Here is an 18,076-nt window from a genome sequence, read left to right as displayed (position 1 = left end):
ATCAAACAAGCAACAGTTGGCCTCACTAAACTCCCAGCCCCCATACTTCTTGCTAAGGGGTCCTCAGTCTGGCACTAGCAGCAGCCAGCCTAGATTCATAGCTTGGCTTCACCTGGAATCTTCAGGTCCAACACAAGAAGCAGTCATCTCAGATTGCTTAATAGCTCATGCAGGGTGGCCCTGGGCAGAACACAGGTGTGGGCTTCCCTTGCCCTGCACCACCCAGGAAACTCCAAAGCCTGTGTACCCCGTGGGCAACTACAGACCATGTCAGACTACCATGACCCTACCCCTGCACAGCTGATCCTCCACGGAGGGCGGAGGCTGGTGGTAAGTTCTCACAGCCAGTCCTTGTAACTGACTGGCCTGGATAAATCTCTCCCATTGACCTGCCAACAGCAATTAAAGCTCAACTACAAGAGGAGGGTGTACTCAGCCCACACAAAGGGCGCCCTCAAGTACCGAGCTTGGATGATAGGTGAGGCTGTGCCAGTGGACCCTACAGGACACCTACTACATTAGGCCACACTATCAAGACAGGGAGCCATAGCAGCTCTATCTAATATATAGAAACAGCCACAGGGAGGCTGCCAAAATGAAGAGACAAACATGGCCCACATGAAAAAATAGATCAGAACTCCAGAAAAAGAACTAAACAAAACGGAGACAGGCAATCTATCAGATACAGAGTTCAAAACACTAGTTATAAGGATGCTCAAGGAACTTAGTGAGGACCTCAACAGCATAAAAAAGATTTAATTAGAAACAAAAGATAAGCTAACTGAAATAAAGAACAATTTACAGGCATACAACAGAAGAATGGATGAAGCTGAGAAACAAATCAATGATTTAGAACATAAGGAAACAAAAAACAACCAATCAGAACAACAAGAAGAAAAAAGAATCCACCAAAATGAGGATAGTGTAAGCAGCTTCTGGAACAACTTCAAATGTTCCAACATTTGTATCATAGGGGTGCCAGAAGGAGATGAGGAAGAGCAAAATATTGGAAATTTATTTGAAAAAATCAATGAAAGAAAACTTCCCTAATTTGGTGAAGGGAATAGACATGCAAGTCCAGGAAGCACAGACACTCCCAAACAGGATGGACGCAAAGAGGCCCACTCCAAGATACATCATAAATTATAATGCCAAAGGTTAAAGATAAAAGAGAATCTTAAAAGCAGCAAGAAAAAAGCAGTTAGTTACCTATAGGGGAAATCCCATAGACTGTCAGCTGATTTCTCAAAACAGACTGCAGGCCTGAAGGGATTGCCAAGAAATATTCAAGGTCGTGAAAAGCAGGGACCTACAGCCAAGACTGCTCTGTCCAGCAAAGATATCATTTAGAATCAAAGGGCAGATAAAGAGCTTCCCAGACAAGGAAAAACTAAAGGAGTTCATCACCACCAAACCATTATTATATGAAATGTTAAAAGGACTTATTTAAGAAACAGAAGATCAAAACTATTAATAATAAAATCACAAAAAATACATTATCAACAATTGAATCTAAAAAAACCAAGTAAGTAAACAAGAACACAGACAGAATCATGGATATGGAGAGCATTTTGATGGCTGCCAGAAGGGAGGAGTGTGTGGGGGAATATGTGAGGAGGTGAGGGGATTAAGAAGTACAAATAGGTAGTTACAGAACTGCCATGGGGATATAAAGTACAGTACAGGAAATGGAGTAGCCAAAGAACTTACACGTATGACCCACAGACACAAACAATGGTGAGGGGATTGCCTGAGGTAGTGCAGAGTGCTGGGTAGAGGGGAGCAAAGGGGGAAAGCTGGGACAACTGTAATAGCATAATCAATAAAATATAATTTTTTAAAAGATTTTATTTATTTTTAGAGAGGGGAAGGGAGAGAAAAAGTGAGGGAGAGAAACATCAATGTGTGGTTGCCTCTGGAGAGTCCCCTACTGAGGACCTGGCCTACACCCCAGGTGTGTGCCCTGTCTGGGAATTGAACCTGTGGCCCTATGGTTCACAGGCTGGTGTTCAATCCATTGAGCCACAGTAGCCAGGGCCAAAATACAATTTTTGTAAAAAGAGAGTAGGTATAGTGTCCCAGGTTCGATTCCCAGTCAGGGTACATTCCTGGGTTGCAGGCCATGGCCCCCAGCAACCGCACATTGATCTCTCTCTCTCTCTCTCTCTCTCTCTCTCTCTCCCCCTTCCCTCTCTAAAAAAAAAATAAATAAAATCTTAAAAAAAAAAAGAGAGAGTAGGTATTATTACTGAGGCTGAGGAATTTTTTCTAACAAAGATGGTTAGATTCCTCTTCCAAACAGTGTAAGTTAAATTAATCTATATTGTGGCTGAAATATTACATATATGTTCATAATCAAAAACAAGCAAATATCACCATGGACATCTCAGGGTAAAATGGCGGCATGGTGATGAGGGAGAGAAGGTAAAGAACCTAACATTTAGAAAACTTCCAGATGATTCAAATTATTGTGAGATGATTTTTCTCTATTAAAAAAATCATATATTTACATACAAACCTGTACTCAATAAAACAAAAACACCTATAATATATGGAGCCCCTTCAACCTGAAAAGCTAGACTCAAACCTTGGTTTACTAAACAGTTATTTAATTCTTCTTATAATAAATATTAGTCTATATTTTCAAAAAGGTACTATTTACAAACCTCATTCATTTTTTCTTCAAATTCAGCCAACGCCTTGGAGCCTTTCTTTTTCTTTTCCAGTTGTTCTTTCACTTCTTCCCTTAAAAAGTAAAATGTAAAAAATATGTTTTCAAGCAATTCAAATTAGAGATGGATGCTTACAAAAAATACAATAAAATTTCATAAACAAACTGTTCTCAATATTTTAGTAAACCTCCATTCCAGTGTTGATGTATTTCAAATTTGTGTCTGTATCTTTGTGAATCAATTATCACAGTAAAGCCTACCAGATAACACCAATCACTCCTTTTCTACACGTGGATTATAAAAGGTAATACAGGAAACATTTGAGCACTTATATGCTATATGCACTGTTTTAAATACATCTTCCTTTAACCCTCACCACAATCCTTTGAGAAAAAGTATTATTATTTTATAGATAAAAGCTACAATTTGGGGAAAGTAAGAAATCTGCCTAATATCACAAAGGTTTAGTAACAAAAGTGTATTTGCTTGAACTACTGTATTCTATTACTAAATTACCCATCTTGTAATGTATCTCACCCATGTGCAAAAAGAGAACACAGCACACTTGACTGCTTATTCTTAGGAAGGACTACCTACAAGATTAGCCCTGGCTGTTTCAGGGAACTTGGAGTTTAGGAGAGTCTTTACCAATCTCTGATAAGAGTGGTTCACTGTGCCTGTTGATACAAACATATTTTAGGTCGAACATTTACATTCCTTCTGAGAGTCTGGAATTTTGGCACCTAATAGGCAGAGGCTGGTCAGTACCAAGTGAAAACCCTGGGCACAGACTCTCTATGAATTCCCCTGGTTGGCAACATCTTACATATGTTATCACAACTCATGCTAAGGGAATTAAATGTGTCCTGTGTGACTTCACAGGAGAGGAGGCCTTGGAAGCCTGCACCCAGTCTCCCTGAGACTTCATCCATGCACATTTTCCCTCTGTTGACTGTGGCTGGTGTCCTGTCACCGTAATAAATCTCACTCTTGAGTACAACTATCTATGAGACCTAGCAAGTTACTTAACCTGAGAGTTTTCTTGAGGACCGCTGACACACATGTAATATACTTACTTGAGCTCATCCCCTTTAAAGTTCATTCCTTCTCCTCAATTTTAAAGACAAAATATACTTTGTTTTGGAATAACTTATTTTATGGTATTATGCTGCAATAGTTAACAACAGCACTCATGAATGGTGTCAGAGGTGGACATGCTTACTTCCTATTTAAGTCAAAGGACTGTGTTATATGTAAGCACAACTTTCAACTGGAGTTGTCCAGCTTTCCGAGGCACTTAGAAGGAGTCTGAAACTCAACTCTGAAGCTTGTTATACGTTACGTTGGAGCATGATATTTAATAGTAAGAAAGAGAGTAAGGTCAGTGCTATGACAGCACCACTCAACAACGGCCAAAAACATCAATTTAAAGCAAAAATCTAACAATAGGAAATTCTAACATTGAAAGCCAGCAGATAAAGCAAGATACAAGACCTAACATTATCCTTCCTAACACCTAGTTACACCTCAACAAAGGATGTGATTACTCAAATCTACCCTTTTAAAATAGAACACTGCAAGGCTAAGTTCATTTTTAGGGGATAAAGAAGAGATTGGTATGAAAGGATATCTGGTAGTGTGTTAGCTATCTTGGGTGTTGGGTTCTCAAATGTTTGCTTTACACCCATGCATGTGTTTCATGCATTCAAAAAAAGCACCTATCAAATATTACTTCAAAAATTACATATCTAGCATATGCCTGGCAATCAATAAAAGTTGCAATAGTAACCTTTTAAATATTTCTAAAAACTTTATAAATAGGTAAATTCTTTCACAAATACCAGGTAGGCCTTGGTCGATTCAGATAATCTTGGATCGTTGGCCCTGAAGACTGGACTGGACCCCTTGATCTGGCCATTGCTATTGGGTTCATATACGCCTTTAGGAAAGAACAGAAATGTACTCCATTAAAATAACCACTAGAAAGGCAAAAGCTCACTTACTTATCAAACAATTTTAATTAAGTAAGTGCATATTGTCTCCACATAAGCATGAACAATCTGGCTAACCAAATTTCCATTAGAAAAAAATAAATTTAATGTTCATTTAAAAAAAAGATTTTTATTCATTTATTTATTTTAGACAGAGGGGAAGGAAGGGAGAGAGGGAAACATCAGTGTGTGGTTGCCTCTCGTGTGCCCCCTATTGGGGACCTGACCTAGTTCACAACCCAGCCACGTGCCCTGACTGGGAATCACACCGGTGACCCTTTGGTTTTCAGGCTGGCGCTCAATCCACTGAGCCATACCAGCCAGGGTTCATTACTAAGCCTCACAAGTCTGGAAGATGAGTAATATCATGCTTTCATGAAATATGTGCTTTTACAAGAGATTTGATGAAAATAATAATGACACCTTTTTCTTACTACAAGAGGGCTTTATATTGCCATCTAAATGCCAATAACCCTGTGAGTATGATGACACTGCTCTCCAGCAAATGAAACTCAGTTCCAAAGAAGGTTAAGTGGATCTAACTCCAAATCCATTGCTTATTCTACTATATATTCTATCTCAGGAAGTACTGTGCCATATGAAATACAATTTTATTCATTAACTGTTAACATCAAAATTACATTATGTACAGGAAGCAAAGGAAAAAAAATAGGATGTCTTCAAAACTGATGCACACATCAATGTGCACTGAAGTGAAAACACTATGCACACAATGGGAGGAATATTAACATATATCTGATAAGAGACTAATATCCCAAATGAATAAAGAAATCTTACAACTCAATAACAAAAAACCCAAACAATTCAATTCAAAAACACACAAAAGACTTGAACAGACATTTCTCCAAAGAAGATACACAAATGTCCAAGAAACACATGAAAAGATGTTCAACATCACTAGTCATTAGGGAAATATAAATCAAAACTACAGTATGTTACTTCACACCCATTAGGGTGGCTATTATCAAAAAAGCAGAAAATGACAAGCATTGTCAAGGATATATAGAAAAATGGAACCCTTTCAAATTGCTGGTGGGAATATAAAATGGCACAGCTGTTGTGGAAAAGTTTGGTGGTTCCTCAGAAATTAAACACAGAATTACCACACGGCCCAGAAACTTCACCTCTAAATGGAACTGAAAAAGAATTGAAAGGGGCACAAACATACTTGTAAACCATATGCATGGCAGCATTATTCACAATAGCCAAAAGGCAGAAACAACTCAAATGTCCATCTACAGAGGAATGGATAAATAACATGTGGTATATACGAGAGTACATACAATGGGATATTATCCAGCCTTACATAGGAATGTAATTGCTATACACTACAGCACAGATAAACCCTAACAACATGCTAAGTGAAATGAGGCAGACACAAAAGGACAAATTATTGCATGATTCCACTCATATGAAATACCTAGAATAAGAAAAATCAGAGAGCCCTGGCTGGTGTAGCTCAGTGGATTGAGCGCGGGCTGGGAACCAAAGTGTCCCAGGTTCGATTCCCAGCCAGGGTACATTCCTGGGTTGCAGGCCATAACCCCCAGCAACCACACATTGATGTTTTTCTCTCTCTTTCTCTCTCTCTCCCTCCCTCCCTCCCTTCCCTCCCTAAAAATAAATAAATAAAATCTTAAAAAAAAAAAGAAAAATCAGAGAGACAGAAAGTAAATAGACATTACCATGAATTGGGGCAGTGAGGTGATTAGGAGTTATTGTTTAAAAAGTACAAGGCTTCTTGTTTGGGATGATGAAAAAGTTCTGAAAATAGCCCTGGCTGGGTGGCTCAATTGGTTGGAGTGTCACCCCTGCCCACTAAAAGGATGTGGTCAGATTCCCAGTCAAGGCACACGTCTAGCTTGAGGGTTTGATCCCCAGTTGTGGCGCGTACAGGAGGCAACAGATCAATGTTTCTCTCTCTCTCCCGTCCTCTCTCTCTAAAATCAATAAACATATCCTTGGGTGAGGATGAAAAAAAAATTCTGGAAATGGATATTGGTGATAGGTGTACAACACTGTGAAAGTACTTAGTGCTGTTGAACTATACACCTAAAAATGTTGAAAACAGTGAACTTTATTTTATTTGTATTTTAGATCAATAAAAAATCTACAAAAAAAATAAATTATGCTCTGTATATTGCACTCACTATTGCAGAACACATTTTTAGACACATTTTTCACAGACATTGAGATAATATAAGGCAAGTTTGCTAATTACACTGTTTAGCAAAGAGATGTTTTATTAAAATTGACTTTGTTCCAGATATAAAACCTGTTATTAATTTGGTCTCAACCTCTTGGTTCTTATATTCAGTTTTCCAAATTTAATTCAAGTCAACAAAACTCTTCTATTTTTAAATAAAAAGAATTGTGGTTGAAAATGACTATTTTCAAGGTTGATTTTAAGGCCTTAAGCCTAAGACTTACCATCCCAAAAGAAGCTAAAGGAGAAAACATATTTGTTGCATTTACTTCACAAAATTTGTAAAAATGAGTAACATTTTCCACCTTCATAACAAATATTAGTTATGTATTTCTAGGTTTCTCTGCCAGAGTAAACAGCATAAAACCACTATAAACAACACACTAGGAACTGTTTTCATTCGACTGGACTCCACCTGATTACTTGGATGAAAAAGTTAAGCCTTCAACATAACGTCCTTATGGGCAGAAATGAACACTCCTATTGTCAGAGATGTTACAGAGTAAGGGCTAAATGTGGATTATCAAATATAACATTAAAGACAATGACATAATATTTTTGATATCAACTGTTATGCCCTCAAATATTTCATTCAACTGCCTTTGCTGAGAATTTCAGTTTGTGTGGAAATATGACAACCGACAGGCCTCAGCAGAGGAACTGACGGCCCTGCTAATGATAATGACAACCCTAACCAGAAGCAAGGACAAGGTGCAAGCTAAGATCTTCATTTTAAAACAGGAGTGCCATGTCATAATTTTAGCAGTACTCAATGGTAAAATATTTTGAGTTTAAAATTGTAAAAACTGTTTAGTTCCAAAGAATGCAAACATATATACAAGGATGTTCAAAACTAAATTATTAAAATAGGGAGAAATGAAAATACCAAACTAGCCACCAAAATGAGATTCACTAAGTATATTAAAGTATACCCCAAAATAAAATATAATGTAGCCATTAAAAAGAATGTGATAGATCTATAGTAACTGATATAGAAAGATGTCTAACATTTCTCAAGTGAAAAGCAAAAAAAAGCAAGTTGCCCAAAAATAAGACACCATATTAATAAACACACTGTATTTTTTGGACCATAAGATGCATCTAGGTTTTAGAGGAGGAAAATAGGAAAAAAAAATTGAAGCAAAAAATGTGGTAAAATATTTAATAACATAAATATTTCACCAATGTAAATGTAAACATAACTCAACAGCAGCATTAACAACCATTATCCCCCCCCAAATTGGGGTGCGTGTGTCTTATAGTCTGAAAAATACCGTAGCTATCAAAATTTTTTTTGCCTTTCTAGTGTTTTTTTAAAATGTATTTTATTGATTATGCTATTACAGTGTCCCAGTTTCCCCCCTTTATTCCCCTCTACCCTGTACACACCCTACCATCCACATTCCCCCCCTTTAGTTCATGTCCATGGGTCGTACACATAAATTCTTTGGCTTCTACATTTCCTATACTGTTCTTATCCTCCCCCTATTTTCTACCTACCATTTATACTACTTGTTCTCTGTACCTTTTACCCCTCTCTCCTCTTCCTACTCCCCCATCCATAACCCTCCATATGATCTCCACTTCTGTGGTTCTGTTCCTGCTCTAGTTGTTTGATTAGTTTTGGGGGTTTTTTTTTCCAGGTTTGGTTGTTAATAGCTGTGAGTTTGCTGTCATTTTACTGTTCATATTCTTGATCTTTTTCTCAGATAAGTCCCTTTAACATTTCATATAATAAAGGCTGGGTGATGATGAACTCCTTTAACCTGACCTTATCTGAGAAGCACTTTATCTGCCCTTCCATTCTAAATGAAAGCTTTGCTGGATAGAGCAATCTTGGATGTAGGTCCTTGCCTTTCATGACTTGGAATACTTCTTTCCAGCCCCTTCTTGCCTGCAAGATTTCTTTTGAGAAATCAGCTGACAGTCTGATGGGGACTCTTTTGTAGGTGACTGTCTCCTTTTGTCTTGCTGCTTCTAGGATTCTCTCCTTATCTTTAATGTTGGCTAATGTAATTATGATGTGCCTTGGTGTGTTCCTCCTTGGGTCCAACTTCTTTGGGACTCTCTGAGCTTCCTGGACTTCCTGGAAATCTATTTCCTTTGCCCAATTGGGGAAATTCTCTTTAATTATTTGTTCAAGTAAGTTTTCAAATTCTTGGTCTTCCTCTTCTCCTTCTGGCATCCCTATAATTCGGATGTTGGAACATTTAAAGATGTCCTGGAGGTTCCTAAGCCTCTCCTCATTTGTTTGAATTCTTGTTTCTTCATTCTGTTCTGGTTGAATGTTCATCTCTTCTTTCTGCTCCAAACCGTTGATTTGAGTCCTGGTTTCCTTCCCGTCACTGTTGGTTCCCTGTAGATTTTTCTTTATTTCACATCATGCAACCTTCATTGCTGCCTGGGTCTTTTACCCAGTGAGTTTCTGGAGCATCCTGATAACCAGGGTTTTGAATTCTGAATCTGATAGGTTGGCTATCTCTTTCTTGCTTAGTTGCATTTTGGTGGAGCTTTGATCTGTTCTTTCATTTGGGTCTTTTTTTCCCCTTTACGAGCCTGTTAGGTAGTGAGGGGCGGAGCCTTAGGTGTTCACCAGGGCAGGGCAACCCACGGCGCTGGGTTGTGAAGTTGTATGTGGGGAGGGGTCTGAGAAGAAACAATGGTGCTTGCTCTGCTCTCTGCTGGTTTTCAGTCACTTCCCCAGCTACCCACAATCAAAATGGGTCCTTCTGGTGCTGATTCCCATGTGAGTGGGCTTGTGTGTGTTCTAGGACCCTGTGGGTCTCTCCAATGAACTCTCCTGTGAGGCTGGGAGTTTCTCCTGCTGCCTCAACCCCCACAGGTATTTTCAGTCAGAGGCTTTGAGACTTTTTTTCTCAGTGCTGGAACCCTGGGTTGTGCGGTGTGTTTTGCTCCCCAGTTATTCCTCCCAGTTTATCTGCACATGAATGTGGGACTACCAGCCACTTCCTTGCCTGCCCCAGTCCTTCAGCCGCTGCCTGGCTGCCTGGCCACGAGTCTTCTCTGCAGGAGGGTAAGACCAGTAGGAGGGGCTGCCCATCTCCACCTCTCCTACCGGTCTGGTGAATGTTCCTTCTTTAACTCTTTGGTTGTCAGACTTCCATATGGTTTGGTTTTCTGTCAGTTGTGGTTGTTTTTGTTTTTAAATTTGTTGCTGTCCTTCTTTTGGCTGTGCAAGGAGGCACAGTGTGTGTGCCTACACCTCCATCTTGGCTGGAAGTCTGAACTCCTTTTCAGCTATCAAATTTTTAAAACGTACACACATATGAACCAGAATGTAAAGGGAGATACCCACTTTCCACTTTTCATCACTTCATACACTGGAGATTTTTTTAAATAACTCATTACCCTTACAAAAGAAAAACAAAACTAAACAATCTGCACACAAACATTATCATAATATTAGTGTAAACAAATGGGAACAATTCAATCATAATATTGCTACTGCAATTCAGAAAGCTAAATTGTCTTCAAGTAAAAATTCACAAATAATGCAATGGTAATTGGTTATTCTAAAATTAATGAATTGTAACACAACATTTACCATGTTTTAGTCTTCAATTTACCTTAAAAGTACATTAGCATTTTTATGTCTTAATATCTACTGTGAAAATGGTTTCCCAAAGTACATACCAACTTACTTTGCTGTTTATTTTTCAGATGAAAATAAAACAGTAGCATAGTATATTTATATGCTAGGACTATTACTTATAAACAATTTATAGGTAAATTACATCAGATTATCATTGAGTACTCAATAGACTTAACTTTCAAGCTTCTGAGCATAAACACTACCCTCAGTGTGCTTAAGTATACTCCAATATCTCCATTACTTATTTGTTATTTATTAGTGCATCTAAAATGCGAGGCTCCTTGCACACCACCTGATAGTTTGTCCTCGTAATTGTTAAGCAACAATGCTTTTACTATGCACAACAGAAAGGTAAAAAAAAAAGGAACTATCTAACAAAGGTAAAGCGTTTTCACTTATTAGCATCAGTGTGAAAAACAATACATTAAGGGAGTGGTTAGGCATCAGTTAAAGAAACTGCAATTTCTTGAAACCATCTATCACTTAATCACTTCAAATATTGTCAAATGCTCCTATTCATATATAGCTAGAATTGTCTGTGGCTTCAAACTGCTGCATGAGTTTGCATAACAGAAAATCTGTTTTTGAACCTCAGGGTAGCAAACTGGGCTCAAAGGAATGTAAGTGGGCAGGGTGAAAAGAACAAAGCAGTAAAACTGCTAAGGACAAAATGTGCAGAACTTCATTTGTTACATTGATTACCTATTTTTATCCAGACTCTAGTTTACATCTATTTAGAAAGCACAAAGTAACAGAAAAAAACACAAAGGAAACTTTTGGAAAACAATGGGCACAAAGGGTGACCATCATGAACTTAAGGGCCCTTGACAAATCTTGAGATTTAAAATGTCAAATTAAAAACAAACAAACAAATAATCCTATTCAAGAATGCTCAATACCAAAGTGAACCCTAATGAAACCACTGACTTCGGGTGAAAAGGGTATGTCAATGCGGGCCCACCAATTGTAACAGATGTCCCGCTCTACAGCAGGATGCTAATAATGGGGAGGCTGTGTATGTGTGGGGGCAGGGAGTACCTGGGAACTCTACTTTTTGCTCATTCTGGCTGTGTACTTAAAACTGCTCTAAAATAGTCTATTTAAAAGAAAAAAAAACATTTCTGAAACTTAATGGTTTTTTAAAAAATTATCATCTTTAAAACTGTAATTTTATCAATGTAAGAACAAAATGCTAATATTTGCATTTTGTTATTTACAATGAAGAATTATGAGGTATTGAACTAAGTGCAGATAACCCAAATCTGGGCCCCAGTTTTAACCATTCCATCTCCTCACCTGTACAGTAGGGAAACTGCATTTGACAACCTGTATCTTCTACCTCTTAATTTCATGTTTTCATTCCCACAACCTTTTTAGTACAAACAAAACGTCACCAGAACACTGTGCCAAGACACCATACCGAATAGTAAATAGAGCCCTGGGTACCAAAATGCTCTGGGGCAAAAGAAGCTTGCTTTAAAAGGTTTTTGAATGCTTGAAGGGGATCAATACTTTTCCCCAATGAAACAAAATATCTTAGGCCTCTGTATGAAATTGCACCCAAGGCCTGGTAATATCTAAACATTTAAGGCCCAATCACATTAAAGAGCCAAAACCCTCTGAACACTTCAAACCTAAGAATGTCCCAACAGAATACTCTTTCAACTCTGTGAAAATCAGGATACCACAACAAGCTCTGACGTGCAGCCAGGGAAGCAGGAGAAAAGAATATTCCTTAATCTTACAATCAATGTTCATTACAGTTGTTCCTAGACAGCCTTGATTTATGAAGACTACACAAAATTAAAACAAATGTTTTGAAGATAGACAATGTCATCATTTCATAAAAGCAAAGATCATTTAGCACTCTCCCACCCCCCAAAATGCACAAAGGAAATAATAGCTAAGAAAAAGCTAGTTCAATTGCATTTATTTTTCATTTTGCTGCTCAGTGGTCAAAATTCACAGGCAAGCCCACGAGCTGTGAGGCTGCCACCTAAGTTTAAGTTTATGGCACATCCAATCTGATGTATAACCTGGGTTTTCCAAACCAACCAACCGAGTAGCCATCTAGAATACCTTCTTCTCATCTCCATTTGTCAAAAGTACCTTCTTTTTCGAACGCCCTCAGAACCACAAATCTCTATCAGGTACCATTTCTTACTCCATTATTTATGTATTTCCTTTATCTCATTTACTAGAATAGTAACAACTTTCATGCCAAGCACTGGCCCAGACATCTTTCTGTGGTCTCAACTAGGTTGAGGATAACACTGATCTTTTACAGAAGAAACTGACGCTCGGGAAAAAGCAACTTGTCCTAAGTCATGCAACTCCCGAGGGACCAAAACTGACATTCCAAATAGTCAATACTCCATGTTGACTCCAAAGTCAACTATTTTCACGCCATTCATTCCTTCGCGGGGTCTTCTAACTGCCAGGCAGTGCTGGGTGCTGCAGACAACAGGCCAAATACTTCCATCCCGGTTCTCAAACGGGAGTGCGTCTGTGTTTGATCTGTGGGCGCCACAGGCCCCCGGGATCAGGGGCCCCGTTGGACGCCTCCACCCCTAGTTGCGCACGAGAGGGGAGCAGAGGTAGGCTGCGAGACCCCGAGAAGGGGGCGAGTCCCAGTGCCTCCACGGGCCTCAGACTTTCGACTAACATATTGGAGAGGTCAGGTCTCCCTGAGCTCTTGCAGTTCTTTAATTAAAAAAAAAAAAAGGCACGGCTAACCCTAGAACGGCAATGGAGAGCCTGGAGCTCCCAAAAGGTGCGGCGAGGTTGCGGGTAATCGAAGAAAGAGGGGGACAAGAACGAGCGCAGAGTGTGGGGCCCATCCAAAGGCGCCAACAGAGCGCGCAGCACACGCACGTCTGGAACAGGCGTGGGGCCAGGGGGACTGCTGGGGCTCGAGGCTCCTGGTCCCTCAGGCCAGCAACCGACCCTCAGGCCCGGTCGGGAAGAGAGACGGGTCTCGCTCTTTTGCTGCGGGCCCCAGGTCGTCCCATTGTTTTCTCGCCCCAAGTACTCACCACCCGGTTGTCTCTCTTCCCCATGATGCTGGACTGCGCAAACCGTCACACACCGAGGAAGATCAGGCCACCGGAGGGGCCGAAGCAGGTCAGCACAGGTCCTTCCGTCGACTCCTCCACCCTGCTCAGAGAGCGGCGCTGCGCGGACGGGGCGGCTGTGTCTCGGCACAGCGCCACCTATCGCCGTGGAGGAGAGGCCGGGGAGGCCGGCGCCGGCGATCACGCGGTTCCCAGGAGTCGCGCGGGCGACTCCAGTTCCCTACCACCTACCAGAGGCAGGCGAGCACTGAGCTTCTGTACACGGGCCCTCATTACGGCAGCTCACCTCCGTTTAGCTCTCTTCCATTTCAGATGCACTGAAATACGCATTCTTGGAGATTCAAAAATTATTCCAAGGCTTATTGTGTGCTTTGGCAAAGCGCAAGTGCTGGGGATAAAGTGGTGAGGACAGACGTGGTCCTTCGTGGAGTCCATCAGGTGGTGAGGGAGAAGACAGCCGTGTCGTATATGTTGCTAACAAAATCGCCCTTTAAGTTCAGTTCCATTAATCCATCACCCACACATTCATTTCACACTGATTTTGAACTTTGCAATTCACTAATTAGATGATGGGAAGCTGGACCCCGGGCAAGACAGAAAGATTATTAAGACACAATCCCTGCCTTCAAGGGGTCTGTATATAACCTGGTAGGGAAGATACGACTTCACAGGGCCAACTTTACTGCGTGGCCGGTAACACTGTCAGTACAGAGCGGAAACTGCAAGGGAGGGGATAGGGGCTCCACAGTACTTATAGACCTGGGTAAAGGTGAGCCTTCTGTGCCCATCTCAGCAGTGTCATTAGAAAGTAACTGACAGTTAATACGGACATTTTCTGGACTCTTGGAAAATGGCAAAATGGGTTTATACTCATTACATACAAGAAAAATCCTTAAAATCGTCTTTCCTGGTTTGTCTCCCTCCCTCCCTTTCTCATGCTGCATTGCACATGAGATGCTCCCAACTCCCATTTTCTCTTTCAATATTTTCCCAAACTCTCTCAAATGCAGCTGTTAGTTGTTCTACTCCCCACTAAGCATTCATTCTCCTGAGTAACCCACTTTGCTTTTAAATGTTAATTAGACCTTCCCAGTCCTTCGTTTCTCCTCTTCCATAACTTGAGCTGGGGAGCTCTCTGACCAGACAGGCTTCTCTGTATGCACAAGAAGAGAAGAATCTGTGACAAGTTTTTTTTTTCATGGCTCAGTTACAGTTTTCTTTTTAATATTCCAGGCACTTTACAAATATTATTTCTAACACTTCAACATGAGCTTGATAATACCTGTGGGAGAATATAGTGTTTTCCCTCTTGTTCACCTTTCACTTCCTTTGGCTGATTATACAGAAATTTTAAAAAATATACTAATGCTATAAATCTACAAAAGGGTTTGTGTTTTCTGTAGATGTCTCCCCCCTCTGGCAATGTACATGTCCTCCCAGATGGAGCAGGGATCCCAGGTGAGGACAAAGAAATAGGAAAATGACTGAGGAACATGTAGAAACAATGAAGAATGCTAAAGCCATTGGGAGCTTATCTGAGTGGACTTCATAAAGACTGGATCAGTTCTAGCCTTCTCAAGATACAACTCAGAGTGGCTCAATCAGAAGAATAAAGAAATGCTTTAAGCATGCTCTATACATGTGTGAACACGTTTTCCTTCTAGCTATGGACGTACCCGTCCTCCCAAATGTGCTAGGCATAACCAAGTGATTATATTCCAATTTTCAGATGAGAAAAACTGAGGCTAGGAGAAACCAAGTAATTTGCCCTAGTTCCCATAACTAGAGAGTGGAGAAGCTGGGGATTCAAACACAGGAATGACAAACTTGAAAGCACGTTTTCCCTTATAACATCATGCTGACTTTGGAGGGGTGAAGGAAAACTGGCATGAGAAGTGGCATTACAGGTGAACTATGAAGGTGGGCAGAATCCCCACTGAGGAGCTGAGGGGGGAGGACATTCCAAGCAGAGGGAGCAGCTTCAGTAAAAGGAAAGGTGAGGGAGTGAGATGTGGCAGCATGGACCAGGTGTGGTAGAGGGGACACAATGCTGGACAGGTACATTAGAGCTGGAGGCTGAGGGCCTTGAATGTCAAGTTTCATTTATTCGGTAGGCAAAACTTTTTGAAGAAGGGAGTAATATGAGCATTGATAAAAGAAAAACTTTAAACAGTGACAGTAATAATAATAATAACTGGGGAAGGGATTTTCAACTGGAAGAGCATTCAAGGATTTTAACTTAGTTGGCATCTTTCACATTAAAGATGAACTTGGGTCTGTATCCAAATTTAATAATATGTTGATTGAATTTCACATAGTTTTCATTGTTGTTGTGAGGGTATTTAAAAATTTTAACAGGAGAGACACAGAAACCCAACCCACAAACCCAAGTGTCTATTCTTTGGGTAGGCACATCCCTAAACTGGAGATGGTAGCATAGCGCTTTCACGTTCAAAGACAATAGCCATTTTCATCATTCAACTATATTAACCAAGAGAACAAAAGACAGGAAACAAGTTCAATATCCACCACAAGGGAACGGGTTAGATAAAGTGTGGTACAACCGTGCAATGACAAACTGTCCAGACATTTAGAAAGTTATGTATGTGTTGATATGGAAAAATGGCCACTTTACATTATCAAGAGAGAATTACAGAACACTGTACAGAGTGAGAGCATGCACATTAATAGTAGGATATATTGGTTGAACTATATGAAATTATTGATAAGCAGCAATCTCTAACCTATAATAGCAGTTTCATGTGGTTCAAATTATTACATATATATGCTTGAATATGTCCAGAAAATGTTCTGAAACATTTACTCAATAAAACCTTAGTGTTGATTACTTCATCATAGTACTAGTGGGTTGAGAGGGTTGGGCATAGGAATTTTTATTTTTCACGGTATTCCCTTCTTTTCTGACTTATATTATTTTGTGATAGATTGCTCAGGTAGTCAACTCCCCTTTCTCTAACTCCACACTCAACATGTAACTTCTGGAAGTAATTTTGCCTACATAGAGAGAAAACAATGACCAGTAAACCTGATTAGCTAGTGCTTTAGACAGGTATATCTCTCACTGTAGAAGACATAATGAGGATTTGTTAGAAACAGAGTTTGAATTATGAAAACCAAGTAGTGATTCACTGTAATAAACCCCTGGTTCAGTACTATTAATGGACGAAGGCAGTGGAAGTTACCAAGTAAAATGACTCAGAAAGGAAAATTCTTGATATTCATGAGAGATTCACTGAATCAGCACGTAATGGTTTCACTGTAATTCTCCCCTTGTTGTGTCTCTACCGAGGTGACTCACAAACTGTAAAAGTTTTTGACCAGTTATTTCAGGTTGGCTTTTGTTAGCATTGAAAGAGAATGCATTTAATTAAAAAAACCACAGCTCTACTTAAGTATAGTTTACATATAATAAAATTTACCAGTTTAAAATGTATAGTTTGATGAGTTTTGACAAATGTATTCAGTCATGCAACCATCACTACAATCAAGATATAGAACATTTTCAGTTTTCTAAAAAATTCCCTCTTGCCTCTTTGAAGTTAATCCCCTTCCTTGTGTTCTGGTCCCTGGAAACTACTGATCTGTTTTTTGTCACTACAGTTTTGATTTTTCTAGACTTTCATATAAATGGACTCAGACAGAAGACAGCCTTTTGTGTCTGACATGTTTTACTTACAATAGTTTTGAGGTTCACCCATGTTGTGTATACCAACAGTTGTCCCCTTTTATTGCTTGGTGTATTCCATTGTATTTCTACATAATGACTTGTTTATTCATTGACCTTTTGATGGATATTTGGATTGTTTCCAGTTTTTTGCTTATTATGAACAAAACTAGTATGAATATTCATATATGGGTTCCTATGTACATGTTACCATTTCTTCCAAGTTAAATAGTTAGAATATATTTACATTGAATTTTAAATACATTAAATTATAGACACATTGAATTGAGTTATACATATATGTTTAACTTATATGTTTAAGCATATATGTTTATGTTAAACATATATGTTTAACTCCCCAATTCTCTGTAAAGTGGTTACATCATTTTGCACTACTGAGATCAATGGGGAGAGTTTCAGTTCCACATGTTCCCCAGTACTTGGTGTTGTCAATTTAAGAATTTTAGTCATTCTGGAAGGTGTGTAGTGAAATCTCCTTGTGGTTTCCATTTGCTTTTCCCTAATGACTAGCGCTGCTGTTCATGCATTCAGGTTCTTGTTTCCTTCTATCTACCTCCTTTGGTGAAGTGTCGTTTCAAATCTTTTTCCCATTTTAAAAAATGGACTGATTATTTGTCTGAATACCAATCTTTTGCCAGAGTATATTTTGCAATCTTTTTCTTTCAATCTGTGGTTTGCCTTTTTATTTTCTTAAGAATGTCTTTCAAAGAGCCAAAATTTTACATTTTGATGAAGTACCATTTACCAATATTTTCTATTTGTGTCTTCTCTAAGAATTTTTTGCCTAATCCAA

The 18,076-nt window shown here is 39.4% G+C and overlaps 1 protein-coding gene across 1 annotated transcript in view; it reads right to left on the bottom strand.

Moving 5' to 3' along the window:
* The window catches only part of FAM133B (family with sequence similarity 133 member B), a 28,445-nt gene extending 14,784 nt beyond the window's left edge, over positions 1-13,661 (bottom strand). Inside the window, exons 1-3 of the mRNA XM_045828598.1 lie at positions 13,539-13,661; positions 4,514-4,611; positions 2,667-2,745 (exon numbers count right to left, since the gene is read on the bottom strand). Coding sequence (XP_045684554.1) covers positions 2,667-2,745; positions 4,514-4,611; positions 13,539-13,562 — 201 coding nt within the window. The 5' untranslated portion in view covers positions 13,563-13,661. The remainder of the gene's footprint in view (positions 1-2,666; positions 2,746-4,513; positions 4,612-13,538) is intronic.
* Positions 13,662-18,076: the final 4,415 nt, after the last annotated feature.

The sequence above is a fragment of the Phyllostomus hastatus genome, unplaced genomic scaffold (assembly GCF_019186645.2).
Source record: "Phyllostomus hastatus isolate PE091 unplaced genomic scaffold, TTU_PhHast_1.1 phas_scaffold_78, whole genome shotgun sequence".
Lineage (NCBI taxonomy): Eukaryota > Metazoa > Chordata > Mammalia > Chiroptera > Phyllostomidae > Phyllostomus > Phyllostomus hastatus.
This window is presented reverse-complemented; position numbering and strand designations above follow the sequence as displayed.